Raw genomic sequence first — 14,487 nt, 5'->3', positions numbered from 1 at the left:
CTGAGAATGAGATGAGCAATAAAGATCTGCATTACCCTGATCTAGTTTTCACCTCAGTAATCTGTGGCAGCTGGACAAGGGCAATGCAAACTTTTTCTCAACTGGCACTCAAATGCTGGAATCCTGGGCGCCTCTGGCGACTGGTAGGCTTCACAACATCATGACATTGTGACACAAGGCACATCGTGACATTGATATAATGATCTCAAGAGGTACCCAGGATATCTGCATTCAAATGCCAAACAAGCAAGTATGCACTGCCCTCATCTGGCAATCATGGAGTAGTGAAGTGGACACCAAACAAGGAGAGTGCAAATCCTGTTGCTCATCTTTGCCATGTGTATTTCTGTAACTTCATCTGGGCTACAAACTAATAGACTTTTCAGTAGCATAAAAGAAATAAAGGAAATAGGAGTGTGAGCAGCCTCTTCTTACCTCATCACCCCTGATATATACAATATTAGATCAGACAGGGTGGATAGCAGTATGAGCAGTGTCTTTTTACCTCAGCATCCTTGATACATTACTCATGAAAAGTTAGGGATTATTTGGCTTTTGAGTGAACTCTCTGGATGGTCCTATATGCCCTCTAACTTTTTTTAGGAGAACTTAATGTGACCTTCTCTAATCTTTAAGATACACCTGTCCAACTGATCAATGTTTCAGGACTTTGAGAATAACTTGCTGTTCTCTAACAAGGAGCTTAATGGCAAAATTCATAACAGGTGTTTGCTCCAAGAATCGCCCAATAACTTTCAAGGTTCAATCAGAAATGATAATTAAATGGTCCTTATGCTGATGATCACATTTTGACATAATATGACCAAGATGACACCTAACAATTGATCAGCAGCACTACACCATTGCTTCAAACAGGATGTTCTCAAACTGAAATGGCCACTGAGCTTAGAGTGTCATCAGCAGGACGCAACAGAGATACAGAGAGATTGGAAGTGTCACAGAAAGGCAGAGAGGTGGACATGCTTTGGCCACATCCCACACTGATGGCTGCTTCATTGTGAACAATGCCCTTTGGAATCGGATGATGAATGTCACACAACTCCAGGCACATGTAAGGGAGGTGAGGCCCCAAGTGTCACATCAGCCTAGCCTGTGTGCTAGGCAACCTGCAAGAGTACCTGACCGCACCACCAGACACAGGCGTCATCATTTTGCTGAAGGAAGGACTACTCTGCCTCACTGCTGTTTACTGATGAAATTGGTTTCACGCTGAGCAGAAATAATGACTATATATGAAAAACACTTTTATTTAGTCTTATTAAAATTTTTAAACATCCCACATCGTGAAAATAACACACCAAAAAAAATCCCAGGACCATGGGACAGCCGCAATAGATTATTCCTATCAAGGAAAAAAAAAACATTTAAAAAAAAAAAATTCAGAGCATCAATTTGACAATATTACTGAAGGGGCAGATTCTAAATGACCCTCAATGTCTCTAACCCCTACCTGCCAATGGAGATATAACTTACGTTACACGCACCCTAAAGGTAAAGTGGTGCCCCCATTCTTCATGATATGATATCATATGCATCGGTACGGAGAGGCGTGTGCTGCAATATATGCAGCCTTTTGGCAGCCTTGGCGATTGTGCTGTAATTTGATCTCGTCTCCTGATGAACCCCAGTCAATAAATGGGGAGAAACGTGTCGAGGCTGTTACTTTTTCTTATTTGACTAAGGACTATGGAGAGCCTGGGTATCACCATAGGAGAGAGAATATTGCTGAAGGGCTTCTGACCCGAATACATCTCAGATAAGTGATTTTTCTTTTTGTTCCCTCTGATGTCAACCAATATGACCCTATAAGCTTTGTTTGACAAGAAAGGAGGTCAGGGACATCATAGGAGGGAAAGCCGCCGAGGAATGGGGGCACCACTTTACCTTTAGGCTATGTGCCCACGCTGCAGATTTACCGCGGATTTTGCCGCGGATTTCCCGAAAATCTGCAGCAGCGGCACTTCCAAGCCATTTCAATGGCATTTTGGAAATGCTGTGTCCATGCTGCGGATTTTTCCGCTGCGGATTTGCCGCGGATTTTGATGCGGAAAAATCTGCAGCATGTCAATTCTTTGTTGCGGATTTTGGTGCGGATTTTGGGTATAGAATGGGGAAAAAAAAAAAGAAATCCGCATCAAAATCCGCGGTAAATCCGCGGGTGCGGATTTGCCGCGAAAGTCGCGGATTTTCATGCAGAAAAATCCGCAGGTACATTCTACCGTGGACACATAGCCTTAGGGTGCGTGTAAACGCAAGTTATATCTCCATTGGCAGGTAGGGGTTAGAGAGATTGAGGGTCATTAGAATCTGCCCCTTCAGTAATATTGTCAAATTGATGATCTGAATTTTTAAAAAATTATTTTTTTCTTGATAGGAACAATCTATTGCGGCTGTCCCATGGTCCTGGGATTTTTTTTGGTGTTATTTTCACGATGTGGGTTGTTTAAAAATTTTAATAAGACTAAATAAGAGTGGTTTTTTATATATATACTAATTAAGGTAGCTTTGGAGGTTTAAATTGGATGCACTACCTTCTGTGAATTGAAATTTAAGTGTTGTCAGAAATAATGACTGTCAACGATGTTTGAGACGTCAAGGAGCACACTATGCTTTAGCCACTGCTGTCACAATACGAGCCTATGGTGGTGGTGTTAGTGTGGGCCGGTGTGTCTAGTTAATACAGAACAGCCCTACACTTTGTGAATGGTACAGTGACAGCTCTACTATTGAAGTAACATCATGAATCCAGTCATTGTGCCTCTACATGAACAACACCGGCTAATGTCTTCATTGATGACCATGATCCAGCTCATCGAGGTTGCATCATTAGAGAATGGCTGCTGGAGACTACGGCACCTCAAATGGAGCGGCTGCACTTTCTCCAGACCTGAATCCCATAGAAAATCTATTGTATCAGCTGCATCGCCGTGTAAAGGTCGTAACTCTGTACCCCAGAACCTCTATGACCTAAGGGCCACCCTTTAAGAAGAGTGGGATGTCATGTCTACGCAGACAATAACTCCACTTGTGACCAGCAGGAGGTGTCGTTATCAGTTGATGCTCAATGCCACGTGCCAAGTTATTGAGACATTGACATTTTGGGGGGTATACCCACCACTGAAATTGTTTGAGATGAGGAAAACGCCATTCATCTCATAATAAAATATCACTGTAGTGAGAACAGTTTACGTTTTACCTATATTTCACCCGTAAGCCAAATATCCCGAACTTTTTGTGAGTAGTTTTATATACAGTATTTGCTCACACTGCTTTCCACCCAGTCTGAGCTATAATTTCTTAACTCAGCACTCCTGGTATCTCCTTTTTTTAGATAACACTGACATGGTGGACAACAGTGTGAGCAGCCTCTTTTACCTGAGCATCCTTTATAGCTCCAGAATTACATTACAAAGACAGGGATGACAGCAGTGTGAGCAGTCGCTCTTCTTCATTTAGCACTTGTAGTATTTCCTGTATTAGATGATGCTGACAACAGTGGACAGCAGTATTAGCAGCCTCTTCTTCAGCACTCCTGGAACATCCAGTATTTGATCAGATAGATATAGTGGACAACAGTGTGAGTGATCTGTTTTTACCATTGCCCCCTGGTATCTCTATTATTAGATCTGACTGGACAACAGTCTCTTTATACCTCAGCACCTCTGGTATTTCCGGTATTAGATTATATAATCAGAGTGGACAGCAGTGTGAGCAGCCTCTTCTTTCTTCGACACTCCTAATATAGCCAGTATTACAGCAGAAAGACATGAACAGCAGTGTGAGCAGCTTCTTCTTACCCCAGCATTCCTGATATCTCCATTGTTAGATCAGAATATTTATATGGAGCCCATCAGGGGCTGTTAAAACCATCTGATCACCTCACTTTAAACAATGATTGTCCATGAAGCATGCATGTTTAGAGTGGAGACAAGAGAAATATTTTTTGGACAAACATACCAATTGTAGGGCTGTATGATCTGTCATGGTCACAAACTATAGTATACAAGGTAGCCTGATCAAGAATCAGAAGTAGTTATCAAACGGCCAGCCAGATGGGAAGGACAGGGCTCTGATGCAGACAATAGGGCATAATTTGCAGGTAGTCTGGGATGGAGGTCAGTACACATGAGCATATTGCAAACTTGTAGGTGTAGACCACATGTTGGTAGTTAATATTTTATATAGTAGGGGGAAATTAACCCAGAAATTGGGAGTGGGAATTGTAAGGGTGCAGATACCAAAAATAATTAAAAATTGCAATTTTTTTTATTTTTTTTTTTAAATGTAATTTTTTTTTTTCTCCCATTTATTTTCAAACAGCCTCATGGTTTCTCTACTCTTAGACATCATTGTTAATTAATTATTCTGCCCACAGATCGAGATTAGGAAGGCACTGTCATAATTGATGTCCCAATTTTCTTTTCAGAAATCTGGAACTATTTTCAGAGGGTCTTGGTAAAGCGATATGCCTCAGAAAGGAACGGAGTGAACGTCCTCGCCGGACCCATCTTTGACTATGACTACGATGGCTTATATGACACCCCTGACAAGATTAAAACGTAAGGCCTTGGCCTTCACGCGAGGGCGATTAGAGCAGTGTTCACATGCAATCATAAACCTGTCTAATGAAGCCATTTTTTTTCCATTAGGTCCTATTCTTTTTAATTTAGTAGTCACTAAGGCCGGTTTCAGACATCCGTGTTTAATCAGGTACCAGTCACACGTGTGACATCTGTGTTTGCATACGTGTGACAGGTACCGGAGAAAACACAGGTCTGCGAAATAAAAAGATTATCCATATTTACCTGCTTTCTTCGGCTCTGCTGCCTCCCGCTCCTGACCTCCGCTCCTTATATTCATCGATTATTCACTGCACTCAGGACCTGGAAGCCGGATCAGCGTGGGGACCGCGTTGGGCACAGCACAGCCGAGGACCGCACCGTGGGGACAGGGGAGTATTCTGCAAGCACAGTGACATCCAGGAGGTCATCAGAGTTCCCAATTAACTCTGATGACATCCTGATGACCCCCGCGACACCAACGCTACAGCTTCATGGGTTTATCAGAGTTCATTGGGAACTGTGAGACCCCGATGCTGTCCCCACGATGCCCTGGCTTCCAGATTCTCAACACATGCACGCACACACACGCGCACACACACACACACACACACACACACACACACACACACACACACGTGTGTGTACACACAGGTATACACGTACACACAGGTATACACGTACACACAGGTATACACATGTATACACGCGTATACACACACGTATGCATATACACACACGTATGCGTATACACACTAAGCAGACACACACACGCACACGTATACACACAAAGCAGACACACATGGATACACCGAGCGCACACACACACACACACACACACACACACACACACACACACACACACTCTGCTGTATACTCACCCAGCAATGCGGTCCCCGACACTGGAGTCCCCAGTGATGCTCTGGCTTCCAGCTCCTCACTGCAATGAATATTCAGTGAGTCTAACGGGGGTTAGGAGTGGAAGACAGCAGGTAAATATAAAAAATATTTTTATTAAAAAGACCTGTGTTTTCTGTGGTATGTGTCATACTGATGCAGGGTCGGACTGGGGTGTAATTGGCCCACCAGGAAAATTGCCTCTAGGGCCCCGCACTATAGCTGCCATAAACGTTTTTATTACTTGTTCATTTTCGACTTCTCTCAGTAAAACATGCGCCTTTTAGCAAACTATACAGTGTGCAGAGACCTGTATTGTGCCTGCAGATAGCACAGGATTTCTTGTAGCATCTTATTAATAGTTGTTAATGATGGAATCTGTTATTTACAGTCAGTCGCAGTTTTTCTTACACACGGACATTCCTTGTCCTAGGAATACCACCGAGTCCATCAGCCAAATAATATTCAGAGAGAAGCAAAATGTTATCCAGCATCTTCACATGGAAAAGATTACTAACGTTAATGCCCCTCTGCCGCCATCTATCTGGGAAATCCGCTGTAGAGTCAGTATGTGGTGGTGTGAGGCATTACCCTCCATACACTCTTCCATGTGGAGAATGTTGTGAATATTTCTCTTCTCTTTCGCCTTCACACATTACATAATTATCAGGCCCCCAGTGTCTATACTAAAGGCCGCTTTACACGCAACGACATCGCTAATGAGATTTTGTTGGGGTCACGGAATTCGCGACGCACATCCGACCTCGTTAGTGACGTCGTTGCGTGTGAAATGCAGGAACAACCGCTAACGATCAAAATTACTTACCTTATCGTTGATCGTTGACGTGTCGTTCCATTCCCGATTATCGTTGATGTTGCTGGACGCAGGTTGTTCGTCGTTCCTGCAGCAGCACACATTGCTACGTGTGACACCGCAGGAACGAGGAACAACCTCGTACCTGCGGCCACCGGCAATGAGGAAGGAAGGAGGTGGGCAGGATGTTCGTCCCGCACATCTCCGCCCCTCCGCTTCTATTGGGAGGCCGCTTAGTGACGCCGAACGAACCGCCCCTTTAGAAAGGAGACGGTTCGCCGGCCACAGCGACGGCGCTAAACAGGTAAGTATGTGTGACGGGTCCTAGCGATGTTGTGCGCCACGGGCAACAATTTGCCCGTGACGCACAACCGACGGGGGCGGGTACGCTCGCTAGCGATATTGCAGCGTGTAAAGTGCCCTTAAATGTGACCAGTCATTCTGTGTGGACAGAGGCCTATAAAAGCCTCACTATGGTTTCCAAATTCGTTTTAAAGCATATGCGCACACTGCGTTCCGGTTTGACAACAAAACTGGCCCCCACTGCTGACTTTTGACAATTGTAAACACTGTATTTGACAAAAAAACGAGGTAAAAATGCATGCATTTTCCCTTCAGTTTTGTTACATTTTGGACAGTGCGTTTTCATATTGAGAAAACAATGGGTAACAAATAATGCCAAAACTCAATGAAGAAATGACGCTGCTTTTTTTTTTTTTTTTGTCAAAGATTTTGACAAATATTTGTCAAGAAAACGCTGACAAAAAAACTGCAACGTGCACATGGAATTTGATTTCTCATAGACTTTGCTGGGGAAGGAAAAGCATGCATTTTGTCATTTTGACACGGTGCAGTTTAAAACGCGAAAAACATAAGAAAAACGCAACGTGCGCACACAGTCTATGTTGGATCAACCCTTCACTAGTCCTGCTAGCTTTGAATATATACATTCAAGTAAAGCCTGCTTTACACACTGGATATCCTACAATGTGTCAGCGGGGTCACGTCATAAGTGATGCACATCCGGCGTCATAAGGTACATTGTAGTATGTAACAGCTACGTGCGATTGTGATTGAACGGTAAAACGTTCATCGCATGCACTACGTTCATTCCTCATAAATTGCACGTCGGGTTGTTCATCGTACCCGGGGTAGCACACATCGCAGTGTGTGACACCCCGGGAACGATGAACAGATCTTACCTGCGTCCTGCGGCTCCCGGCCAGCAATGCGGAAGGAAGGAGGTGGGCGGGATGTTTATGTCCCGCTTATCTCCGCCCCTCCGCTTCTATTGGCCGGCTGCCACGTGACGTCTATGTGACGCCGAACGTCCCTCCCACTCCAGGAAGTGGACGTTCGCCGACCACATCGAGGTCGTATGGACGGGTAAGTACGTGTGACGGGGGTTAATCGTTTGTGCTGCACATTCAACAAAATTTAACGTGCCGCACATACGATGGGGGCGGGTACGATCGCATACGATATTGTATGCAGAATCGTAATGTAAAGCAGGCTTAAAAAATATATATTAAAGATTGTCTGGAAAAAATGGATAATGGTACCATAAATATGACTTTTACCGATGTATTGGTTTTTTTTGTTCATTCAGGTTTGTAGATGGAACCATACCAGTCCCCACGCATTACTTCTGTATTATAACTAGCTGTCTAGATTTTAACCAGCCGGCGGACAGCTGTGATGGGCGGTTATCCGTCTCTTCTTTCATCATCCCGCACAGGCCCGACAATGATGAAAGCTGCAACGTAAGTCGAGCTCTATATTTTTTAGTGTCTATGTCTAACGGCACAAACTTGATTTTCATTTGATTGATTTTGGGAGAACTTTTGTAACTCGACTAGTGAATTTTGCAATGGTTGGTCCACAATTCTAATGTACCTGAATAGAAAAACATTTTTTGACCATTGCAATTTTTTTTTTTTATATATATACTAAAACGGTAACACTATGCTCCACGAGCAGCCTGGAATTACTGCTCGGCCTTCTGCACTTTAGTGTAGTCCATGGAGTGGTGCTGTTTTTTGTTTTGTTTTTTCTTTTTCCTTCGGGGGGGGGGGGGGGGTATATTAAAAAGACAAACCCCCCCCCCCCTTCCCCACCCAAACCATCAAACCATAGAAAAAAAAAATATGAATTAATTTAATTTTAGATTATTCTTGGTCCAGTATTATTGATGGAAACTAAATACAGATTCCAAAAATGCCTTCAAGGTTAAGAGGAGCGGAGATCTTTGCTGTTGCTAATATTTGTATTGTACACCTTTTGACATGGAAACTAGGGTTGACAACTTCATTTCTTAATTTTTTAATTTAACTGGGCAGCTTATGGAAAAAAACTAAAAATGTTCATCAAATATTTTTTTAGACCTATTGGAAAACCATAAAAATCATTGCAATTTTAAGCGATGTGTCTACAGCCCATAATTTTGTTATGAACTCTCTATCTGAATTCATTATGAACTGTAAAATAAGTAGCCATAATTTTCTGTACAAGTTTCTCCAGTTAAAAAAAAAATATTTATTATTATTATTATATATTTTTTATAAAAATTAATGAGCACATTCATCACGTGATGGTGTTGTTTTTTTTTATGCACTGGGGAAAATACTCTTATTTTTATCAACTCTCCAGGAATTTTTGGATAGTTGGCACCCCTGCATTGAGAGGACACCGTGGTCCTCAAATTGTTTTTCGTTAAACAAAATAACCCTTTTATTAACCCCAATCACCCAGTTCCGACGTAATCCACATGAGGTCCCATGACTATTCTGGTTCTGCTACATTCATAGTGAAGTCACAGCACGCAGGCAGAGAACATGTCTGCACACTGTGGGCTTCAGGCAAAGACTGACTTAGTTGCAGCAGTGAGTGGTGATGTCACTCTGCGGTCACAGCTGGAGGTTGCCATGGTACCCCACATGTGATCGCAGGTAAACTAACCTCAGGTGACCTCATTGAACTCTGTGACCTCACCTCAGATAGCTGGCGTTCAAACCTGCATCTCCAGGCAGAAAACCGTGTTTTTTGGCCAAGAGATGCAGATTGGTGCTGAAATTTTACACCATATTCTTGCACCAAATCTGCATCACATTGCAAAAAAACGCATCAAAACGCCATGCAGTTTTGATGCGATAGTAATGCAATTTTTTTGCTGGGAAATGAAGATTTGGTGTAGGAATAAGGTGTATAAATTTCACCACCAAATCTGTACCTCTTCGCTGTTTTGGTGCTGTTTTCTGCCAGGAGATGCAGAAATCGGGTGCCAACATTTCAGCACTGGCTTACTTCTCCCCTCCTTTTGACCAATCGAGCAATGAACATGAAGTGAGCACTACGGCAAACTCTCACTTCCAATATGCGCATTTGGCCCGAAGGAGGGGAGAAGGAAGCTGGCACTTATTGGACGAGGGGCTTGCATGATGTCACAACCTCACAGTAGCCCTCGAAACGCAAACCCCGCCACTGCTTGCACGGTACTGGTACAGGAGGTGAGTATAGGATTTCTTTTTTTTTTTTTACATGGTGAAAATGTGGAATCAGAAGGGGTTGTCCTACTAGTGGACAACCACTTTATAACAAAATGTAGCAGGGAAACAGGGGGTTTCCAAAACAGAATAACCATCTTCATGCAAAAAAATGAACTAAACATACAATTTTCTCTTGTTTTGAACTTTCTTGAACCTTTATCCAAAATGTAGTCCTCACTGTAATCAGGTTAGAAAAAGCATTTCTTGGAATCTGTAGTTTTATTTTCCAACACATTTGATATTAATTTTTTGCAGGACCTATATTGTATACCAGAGCAGAAAAGTGACCTGGTCACCTGGGTGTTCGTTTTCGTTCCACATTTTTTAATTGTGTTAGAAAACCAAATACATTTTTATTCCTTCTATTTTGTCATGCAAATTAGAGGGAGTGAAATGGTCCCCTTCCTCCCAACGTGGTGATTTTGTGTTTTTTGTTTTTTTTTCATTTAATTTTTTTTTTTTAATTTCCTCAAAGCCAAAATCCATGGTGATTTTGACACTTAACATGTTTATTTTTTTGTTACTATTGATTACACACTTTAAAAAGAACTGGCGTATACTTTGAAGAAAAAAAAAAAAAAGAAACTATGGTTATAAAATCTTACTAAATCCAGCTTTAAATCCAGCTTTAACAATGAGACATATTGCTAATTAATTGCCATACAATGCTTGTCGGTAACTTAACCAGCATCTCTGATTGCCGAAAAATTTCTAAAAACTTTACTGTATTTTGCTTCATCTCTTGTGCATGTTGGCGCTATAGCTTTGTATTGCTCAACAGTTTCGGCAAACTTGTTGAATTGGGAATTCTCATCTCACATGTGGTGTGCTTTGTGTTAAACGTTTATTAGTTTTGTCGCCAGTAGAGATGGGCGAACCTGAAAAGTAATCTTCAGTGTATGGACTTTACAAAAAAAAGAGTTTGTATGCTGACCACTCGAACGAGCATCGCTCTACTCTGGTACGCTTGGTGCTCAGCCCGTTGCAAGCTGCTTGCAGTGTTTTAATTGGGTTACACTGGGGGTAATGACCATTATTGGATGTAGTGTGCACCCAAAAAAAATAAAAAAAGCCACCCACCCGCCCCCAAAAGTGCTCTGCTTATGGTTGGCTGCATGTGGGGAGACCCAAACTGTCCAATTAGTGATTTCCATTGGGGTTTAGGTCAAGTCCGGATTCCAGACCAAACTTCATCTAAAGACCACCTGAATCCGTCAAACCCGAAATTCAATGGGTCCCCTCAACGTTATGTACCGGTTTATCTGCAGTCTCCATGTCAAATAGAGAAACATTGGTCAAGTGAAATAGAAATTGATAAACCCAACTGGTTTTGTTAACAAGTCACAACTTTAGTGAAAACCTAAATTATGTTCTTGAATAAGTTAATAAGTGGGAATTGCTTTAACACCATGAATTTCAGATTTTATAAAATATCCAATTGGCAAAAAAGCAAAGGAAATTAAAAAAAACAAAATTAACAAAAACAATCTACCTTCATAGTCATGTTTTTTTTACTGTTTAGTGTTTCCATATTTGTGAAAAAGAGATCTCCATATACATTTACAAAACCAAAACCCATGATGGTGGTAGGATGGACATGACCAAACCCAATGTGCCCAGAAAGGCACTTTTGTCAACTTCACTTTTTTTTTTCTTCAACGTGACAAGATAGTGCCTGATTTTTTTTAAATCTTAAGCACAATCCTTTGACCAAGTGTCTACACCAGGGGTGGGCAATTAATTTTCCCATGGGGCCGCATGAGAAATCGGGATTGGTTTAGAGGGCCGGACTAAAATAATTACATCAGTTCTACCCAATATACTACATTACTACACCCCCTCCATATACTACACCTGTAATAAACTACAGTAAGTAGCAAGTGGGGTCATAAACAAGAGATACAAAAACTCCTAAAACATAACATTTATTTCATATGCAAGTAAAAAGTGGACTGCCACCATAAAAGAATAAAAGGTGTTTCTCATGGGCTGAAAAACAGAAATAGACAGCCTCAGACCAAAAACACTCAGGCACAATATGCAGGAGGTGTAAAACAACAAGTCACACCCACACCTACACTAATAGTCACAGCTGAGATGGTTGCTCCGTCCGAGCAGTATAAACCATACATCGACCGTAACCATATGGATAAAGAAAAACGGTCTTACCGTATTTTCAAGGGCATAGAATAATATGGCTCGAACCCAGGTGACCTCACACAGGTCCTGCACAAATACCTTTAATTGGCTCAAACCTCCATATAGTACACCTGTAATATACTACATCACTATACCCCCATATACTACACCTGTAATATACTACATCACTACACCCCTATATACTACACCACTATATACACTTCCATATAGTACACCTGTAATATACTACACCTCCATATAGTAAACCTGTAATATACTACACCTCCATATAGTACACCTGTAATATACTACCTCACTACACCCCTATATACTACACCTGTAATATACTACACCCCCATATAGTATACCTGTAATATACTACACCTCCATATAGCACACCTGTAATATACTACACCTCCATATAGTACACCTGTAATATACTACACCTCCATATAGTACACCTGTAATATACTACACCTCCATATAGCACACCTGTAATATACTACACCTCCATATAGCACACCTGTAATATACTACACCTCCATATAGCACACCTGTAATATACTACACCTCCATATAGCACACCTGTAATATACTACACCTCCATATAGCACACCTGTAATATACTACATCACTACATCCCTATATACTACACCTGTAATATACTACACCTCCATATATAGCACACCTGTAATATACTACACCTCCATATAGTACACCTGTAATATACTACACCTCCATATAGTACACCTGTAATATACTACACCTCCATATAGCACACCTGTAATATACTACACCTCCATATAGCACACCTGTAATATACTACACCTCCATATAGCACACCTGTAATATACTACACCTCCATATAGCACACCTGTAATATACTACACCTCCATATAGTACACCTGTAATATACTACATCACTACATCCCTATATACTACACCTGTAATATACTACATCACTACATCCCTATATACTACACCTGTAATATACTACACCTCCATATATAGCACACCTGTAATATACTACACCTCCATATAGTACACCTGTAATATACTACACCTCCATATAGTACACCTGTAATATACTACACCTCCATATAGCACACCTGTAATATACTACACCTCCATATAGCACACCTGTAATATACTACACCTCCATATAGCACACCTGTAATATACTACACCTCCATATAGTACACCTGTAATATACTACACCTCCATATAGCACACCTGTAATATACTACACCTCCATATAGCACACCTGTAATATACTACACCTCCATATAGCACACCTGTAATATACTACACCTCCATATAGTACACCTGTAATATACTACATCCCTATATACTACACCTGTAATATACTACACCTCCATATATAGCACACCTGTAATATACTACACCTCCATATAGTACACCTGTAATATACTACACCTCCATATAGTACACCTGTAATATACTACACCTCCATATAGCACACCTGTAATATACTACACCTCCATATAGCACACCTGTAATATACTACACCTCCATATAGCACACCTGTAATATACTACACCTCCATATAGCACACCTGTAATATACTACACCTCCATATAGCACACCTGTAATATACTACACCTCCATATAGCACACCTGTAATATACTACACCTCCATATAGCACACCTGTAATATACTACACCTCCATATAGCACACCTGTAATATACTACACCTCCATATAGCACACCTGTAATATACTACACCTCCATATAGTACACCTGTAATATACTACACCTCCATATAGCACACCTGTAATATACTACACCTCCATATAGCACACCTGTAATATACTACACCTCCATATAGCACACCTGTAATATACTACACCTCCATATAGTACACCTGTAATATACTACACCTCCATATAGTACACCTGTAATATACTACACCTCCATATAGCACACCTGTAATATACTACACCTCCATATAGTACACCTGTAATATACTACACCTCCATATAGCACACCTGTAATATACTACACCTCCATATAGTACACCTGTAATATACTACACCTCCATATAGTACACCTGTAATATACTACACCTCCATATAGCACACCTGTAATATACTACACCTCCATATAGCACACCTGTAATATACTACACCTCCATATAGTACACCTGTAATATACTACACCTCCATATAGTACACCTGTAATATACTACACCTCCATATAGCACACCTGTAATATACTACACCTCCATATAGCACACCTGTAATATACTACACCTCCATATAGCACACCTGTAATATACTACACCTCCATATAGCACACCTGTAATATACTACACCTCCATATAGCACACCTGTAATATACTACACCTCCATATAGCACACCTGTAATATACTACACCTCCATATAGCACACCTGTAATATACTACACCTCCATATAGCACACCTGTAATATACTACACCTCCATATAGCACACCTGTAATATACTACACCTCCATATAGTACACCTGTAA

At 41.2% G+C, this 14,487-nt stretch overlaps 1 protein-coding gene and 1 long non-coding RNA gene across 8 annotated transcripts in view; one reads left to right on the top strand and one right to left on the bottom strand.

Annotated features, from left to right (window-relative positions):
- ENPP2 (ectonucleotide pyrophosphatase/phosphodiesterase 2) overlaps nucleotides 1-14,487 on the top strand; it is a 264,936-nt gene that overhangs the window by 225,721 nt on the left and 24,728 nt on the right. For all 7 annotated transcript variants that reach the window (XM_075352916.1, XM_075352917.1, XM_075352915.1 and 4 more), the window contains 2 exons: nucleotides 4,448-4,580; nucleotides 7,901-8,054. In XM_075352916.1, coding sequence (XP_075209031.1) covers nucleotides 4,448-4,580; nucleotides 7,901-8,054 — 287 coding nt within the window. The remainder of the gene's footprint in view (nucleotides 1-4,447; nucleotides 4,581-7,900; nucleotides 8,055-14,487) is intronic.
- LOC142317029 (uncharacterized) overlaps nucleotides 1-14,487 on the bottom strand; it is a 109,102-nt gene that overhangs the window by 82,030 nt on the left and 12,585 nt on the right. The window lies entirely within an intron of this gene.

The sequence above is a fragment of the Anomaloglossus baeobatrachus genome, chromosome 6, assembly GCF_048569485.1.
Source record: "Anomaloglossus baeobatrachus isolate aAnoBae1 chromosome 6, aAnoBae1.hap1, whole genome shotgun sequence".
Classification (NCBI taxonomy): Eukaryota; Metazoa; Chordata; class Amphibia; order Anura; family Aromobatidae; genus Anomaloglossus; species Anomaloglossus baeobatrachus.
This window is presented reverse-complemented; position numbering and strand designations above follow the sequence as displayed.